Here is a 6,000-nt window from a genome sequence, read left to right on the forward strand (position 1 = left end):
CATGCTGTCTCTTGTCCCGGCTCTGCCCCTGGACTTGCTTGTAGAAACCGCTCCTGCTTGGGGCTCCAGCCTCCCCATCAGGACATGGACCGTGGGTGGAGGGTGGGGTGGGCGTGGTGATTAAATAAATCTCCGAGGTTCCTTTCCAAGAGGTTTCCCTGAGTCCTTGAGACTCTTCAGAAGTCCACCAGGGGGCAGGCAAGCTGTTCCCGAAAGAACCAGAGCCCCTCCAGGAACCCCAAGATTCCGGGCCCCTCCCCAGGCTGTCAGGCTCCCTGGGCTCAGCTGTCCAGCCAGGGAGGGAGGATGGTGCTGAGCAGAGCGATAGGCGGGGGCCCCACCCCACAGGGGAGCCTTGCCTGGGGAATCTCCCTGACAACCGACGGGCAGTGAGGGGACGACAGATCTCAGCGTCTGTCACCATCGGAAAGGCCTGGCCCGAGTCAGCATCTGTCGGGGGTCTGTCCAGTCTCCAGCCGTTTGCATTTCCTATTAAATAACACAGAGGTGATGCTAACCTTGTCCACGGCTCTCCTGGACGCTGGCTCACGCAGCCTACCACCCCCTCTCCGGGGAGGCAGGGGCGATGGTCCCCACACACAGATGAGAGTGAGGCTGGCAGTTCTCTTCCACTGCTGACTTAGACCTTCCTTCTGGGCTCCAGCTCAGCACCCGGCTGCCTGCCACGCATCTCCCCAGTGAGCCACAGGTCACCCTGACTGTACTCTGCCCTGTCCCCTGGCCAGAACCAGGGGTGACCACCCTCTTTTTCCTGTCCTTCCCATGACCCTTTCCCTCACCCCCATAATTAATCCCCGAGTCTGTCCCACCCACCATGATGGTCTCTGCCTTGGTCTAGGCCCCATCATCTGCGTCCTCAGCAACAGCCCGGCCTCTGTGCCGCTCTCCGGCCTCTATTCCCTCCGGCCCGAGCCGGCCCGAGTCTGCCTGCAGCACCGCCCTTGCCGTGTTGCTTTCCTCCTTAGCACTCCCCCACTGCTGATGGCCAGAGCCCATCATGGAGCTCCTGCCAACCATCTCCCCTGACACCCAGCCTTTCCCAACCCCATGCCCAGCCCTGTCTTGTCCTCTCAAATTGCTCAGACCCCCAGTTTCAACCTAGAGGATTTTTATTGTAAAAGCATTCCTATTAGTAGTTATAATAACCCCCCAAGACCTGGGACCAGTGGTCTGGAGACTATGTAACCTTGGCCTGTCACCACTGTGTCCAGATGCAGAACACTTCCAGCCTGAGGAACACCAGAATATCCAGTTGGCCCATTTCCAGAGTTGTCATTAGGCGCATGGTCTGGGGGAAGCTAGGCCGTGGGTGCAGGCTTTGTTCTCCCTGTGTGTCTGCCTTGAGCCTACACTCAGTACCTGATACAGCCCTAAAACCAGGTCCAAACTCCCAGTGCAGCAATAAGAAATTTGGAGTTTGCTGGAGATTTCCTGGGAGCCAGAGAAGAGAGTACGTCATCACCCATCATGCGGCCAAGCTTCATGAACCCCTCTGAACCTCAGTTCTCCCTCCCAGGTCCCTCCCCGGCAGCTACCCCCTCTTCCCCCTCCTCTTCCCCATCACCCCCTGTTGCCCCCAGTCAACCAGCACCCAGCCTCAGCTTTCTGCTCCATTGGTAGTTACCCAAAGAGCAACTACAGGATTGATCAAAGGCCCAGGAGCCTTTCAAAGGGCTGATTCAGGCCTTCCAGGCACTGGGCAGGAGGTCTTCAAGGCTCCCTCTGCAGGCAGCCCATGGGAGGGTCTTTATTTCACTGAAAAGAAGGACCTGAGGTGGATGGAGTATCTGCATTTTAGTCCTCACTACGATCAGGCAAGGGAGACACATTCTCCCTGTATTTTCAATGAAGCTACTGCGACTCAGTCCAAGGTCACCCAGTAAACCAGTGGTAGAACTGGACCTCAACTCCAAAGACCCCACCACGCACGCCATCCTGGCTGCCTTGTCAGCCACAGCCTCATACCGCATGGAAAAAAGTGACGCAGGCACAGTGACAGCCTCAGTCACCAGCCGCAGGGTGAGACCAGCCAAAGGAAATGCGGTGAGTTCTGGGGTGAGGTCCGGAGGGGCAGGCAGGTGCGGCTGGGGCCCCGGGTGAAGCCAAGGCCAACAGTCAGGTGTCCGGATGGTGGATGGAAGAGCCGAATGGGGCAGACGTCCGAGTGTGCTGTGGACAGAGGTCAAGGTCGGAACCTGCAGTGTGAGTGAGACACTGGGAGAGTGAATTAACTCTGACCATCCAGGAGCCTTTTAAAGGGCTGGTTAAGGCACTGGGCAGGATGTCTTCAAGGCTCCCCCTGTGGGCAGCCCAAAGGAGGGTGGGTTTCTCATTTCTGTGGCCACAGTCTCCCCTCTCTTGGCCTCTGGACTTCTGTGGCATGGACATGAAGAGCCTTTTCAGTCAGAGGGCTTAGCTTTTTTTTTTTTTTTTTTAAAGAAATTCACGTTCTTTTATTTATTTATTTATTTATTTATGACTGTGTTGAGTCTTCGTTTCTGTGCGAGGGCTTTCTCTAGTTGCGGCAAGTGGGGACCACTCTTCATCGCGGTGCGCGGGCCTCTCACTGTCGCGGCCTCTCTTGTTGCGGAGCACAGGCTCCAGACGCGCAGGCTCAGTAATTGTGGCTCACGGGCCCAGTTGCTCCGTGGCATGTGGGATCTTCCCAGACCAGGGCTCGAACCCGTGTCCCCTGCATTGGCAGGCAGATTCTCAACCACTGCGCCACCAGGGAAGCCCCGGCTTAGCTTTTTTGTCTTTTCTTTTTGTATCGAGCCCCACAAGCTAGTTCCTACAGCCCTCCCCTCTGGCAACTCTAAACGGAGACAGAGACAGAGATAGAGCAGAGAGATGGGAAGGGAGAAGCAGAGGGAAGAAGAGAGAAGCGAGGAGAGGGAGCTTGACAGATGACTGTGCACAGTTGGGACAGATCCGGAAAGGAGAGAGGAGACGATGGAGGATACATGTGGCCGCTTGATAGGGACTCTGGCCCCTGTGAGAGTGAAAGAGACAGGAAAATGGGAAATGTGACATGTGCTTGGACCCCCAAAGCCATCAAAGAGTTTTAACCAGGGGAGTGACCTGGTCAAATCTGTGTTTTAGAGAGACTCCATCTGGCCGCCACGTGGAGGATGAATGGCTGGATGGATGAACAGGAAAGGGAGATCCCGGGGCAGGAAGCTCTCCTGAGAGGAAGGTGAAGAGAGAAATGAGCAAGGCCAAGGGGGAGGGAGACCCATTTAAAGGTCAGGAGGAGGAAGAGGAAGATGAGGGGCCAGAAAAGGATGCAGGAAGAGGTGATGGAGAGGTGGGAAGAGGACCAGGAGAGGGTGTCACAAGGAGCCACGGGAGCAGGCAGCTGTGAAGAAAGCCATCAAGTGACCAAGTGACCAAACGAGCTGGAGACGGAAGAGTGTCTGTCCATAGCAGCTCCGGACGTGGAGGCCGGGGGCGAGCTGGGTGGAATGATGGGGCTGGGAAATGGAGGTCACAAGAGTAGGCAACAGCCTTGACAGGCCTGGCCAGGAGGAGACAAGAGGGTGGGTGGGCAGTGGCTGGCAGGGCACCTGGGAGGTCTGGAAGGGAGTTGTGAAATAGGGGCATGTCTATGCTGATGGGAGAACCTGCAGGGAGAGGAGCTGCCCAGAAGCCTTCCCAAGAGGTGGCCACCGCCAGCAGAAAGCACAGTCTGTCCCCCGGGAGGCCAGGTGGGCCCTGATGCAGGCAGAAGTGAGGTTGGTTTTTGGGTCTGGTTCAGACCTCAAACCCAGGTCTCCTATTCCCTGGGTAGGGAAGGCAAGCAGGAAGAAGTCACACAGCCCAGAAGAGACCAGAGGGCAGGAGTCTGTAAGGCTGAATACCCATCTCTAAGTTTCCAGACCTAGAGAGAGGGGCTGGCTTTGGGGACAGGGCAGGGTGTACACTCCCCAGGGGACAGGATCCAGCCCTCTGCATTCTGGAGCCCCAGCCCAGCCTCCAAGTTCCTGGGATTCTGAGCCCACAGCACCCATAGGGATGAATCACGGAATCCCTGGGAAGCCACGACAGTCTAACTGTGCCCTTTCCCCTTCTTCCCTTTCACACCCCAGGGAATTAGCTCTAGTGGGAGCCACTCGACTCGTGCGTGGTCTGCTTCTGAGAAAATCAGCTTCACGAGCAATTCGAGATCACAGCTTTGCTCCCACGAGTGTGTCCACACACACAGATGGTACACACACAGATGGTGTGTTTCTCTGTGCACTGTGTCCTGTGGGTGTGCACTGCTTTTGGGAGCCTGGGTGTTTTAAGTCTTTGCTGTGTATTTGGGTTATGAAGTGTGTCTGTGGGCAATGCGTATGGAGCGTTTGTGACTGGCGTTTGCATGGGAGATATATGCACTGTGTACACAACATGTGTGTTCAGTGTGCACGCTTGTGGTGTGTGCATGCATAGTGGATATTCGAGAGTTGAACTGGGGGGGGCGGTGTGTCTGTGTGTGGTGGCTAGATGACTTTTGAGGGTGTCTCTGAAATGATTGAAATGTTTGTGGACAATGTGTGTGCCTGTGTGACATGTGAGGTGGATGCATGCTTCCTGTTTTCCTGAGTTGCGGCCCTGTGTGTCCTGTGTTGTCTTTGACGGTGTACATGAAGGCTGTGTGTATGTGTGTGTGCTGTGTGTGTTGGCGGGAGAGTGTGCTTTTGCAGGTGACTGTGTCTGTGGGGGGAGCGTGTGTGTGAGGAGGGATGTCATGGAGGGAGGTGTGAGAGCCCAACACAGCATCGGGGCAGAGTTCCAGCCCCAACTTCACCATCTCCCAGCTGTGTGACCTGAGCTAGTTAGTGCCCCCCTCAAGCCTCAGATTCCCCCCAAGGGTCAGTACTTGATGAATTCTAGGAAGGCCCTGTGGTCATGAGGAGGAAGGCAATGTGAGTAGAACAAGAAGGGACCACTGTGAACTGTACTGAAGAGGACCGTCCCAGTGAGAGTTGAGTGTGGCCAGGCCTCTGCCCAACCTCTGGGGGCTCCACCTGTCCCCTTGCAGGATAGGAATGCTGCCCCCTCTCCTGAAGGGGAGCCACAGCTACATTTTAGGCAGGTCCTCTCCCCATATCCCTTCAGCACCAACAAGGGAAGCTTCCTGAACCACTTCACTCCTGCCCCGAACTAAACGAGCATGAAGAAAATAGAGCTGCTGCCCCCCAAATGCAAACAACGCCTGGCCAGGAATCACAAGCACTGCCACAGACTGGGTGAGCGCCATGGACCGGGTAAGCACCACAGCAGGCACTTGACACCAAGGAGCTCACTCTCCTAACAGCCCCAGTTGTCCGTCCATCTTTGCTCCACTTTAGAGACGGAATGAGTTCAGAGAGGTGAGGCCACCAGCCCAAAGTCCCACAGCAGTGGGCAGCGCAGTGAGGACGGGAACCCAGGTGAGTCCCTCTCTGAAACCCGGGCTGCTTCTCCTCCTCGCTTCTGTCCTCCTCAGGTCCCTCCTCACCCCACCCAAGAGGGGGGAAAATACAACTCTACACACAGGGGATGTCATGATAAATTTTAAAAATTCTAGATTACTTGCTCTTTCGGCTAATTAATGCTCCATCATGTGACAATACAGTAGAGTATTAAGTGGGTAGGCGTTGGAGCCCCACTGCCTGGACTCAGCCATACTGGCTGTGCAAACTTGAGTTAATTACCTAACCTCTCTGGGTTTCCTCATATGTCATCTGTAAAATGGAGGTAATAATAATAATAATAATAATAATATCTACCTCACTGAGTGTTGTAGGATCAAATGGGTTACAACATGAAAGTCGCATTAGAAAGCTGCCTGGGTCAGCCCATCCCCTTCTCAACTTAAAAGTACAGGGGCCTCACACTGGTCTCAGAATTTCACTCATGGTGAGAAAGATTCATAATCCCGTTAACCATAACCTTCATGTTTCACCCCTTCATTCCGGCAGCTCAGTGGGGAGGGACTGGGGTTACCTCCATCTC

At 55.1% G+C, this 6,000-nt stretch overlaps 1 protein-coding gene across 1 annotated transcript in view; it reads left to right on the plus strand.

The window, feature by feature from the left end:
* The window catches only part of LOC132370156 (guanylate cyclase 2D-like), a 50,751-nt gene extending 45,581 nt beyond the window's left edge, over positions 1 to 5,170 (plus strand). Inside the window, 2 exon segments of the mRNA XM_059929904.1 lie at positions 1,873 to 2,064; positions 5,045 to 5,170. Of these exon segments, the coding sequence (XP_059785887.1) occupies positions 1,873 to 2,064; positions 5,045 to 5,170 (318 nt within the window).
* Positions 5,171 to 6,000: the final 830 nt, after the last annotated feature.

Source organism: Balaenoptera ricei, chromosome 8 (assembly GCF_028023285.1).
Source record: "Balaenoptera ricei isolate mBalRic1 chromosome 8, mBalRic1.hap2, whole genome shotgun sequence".
In the NCBI taxonomy this organism is placed as follows: Eukaryota; Metazoa; Chordata; class Mammalia; order Artiodactyla; family Balaenopteridae; genus Balaenoptera; species Balaenoptera ricei.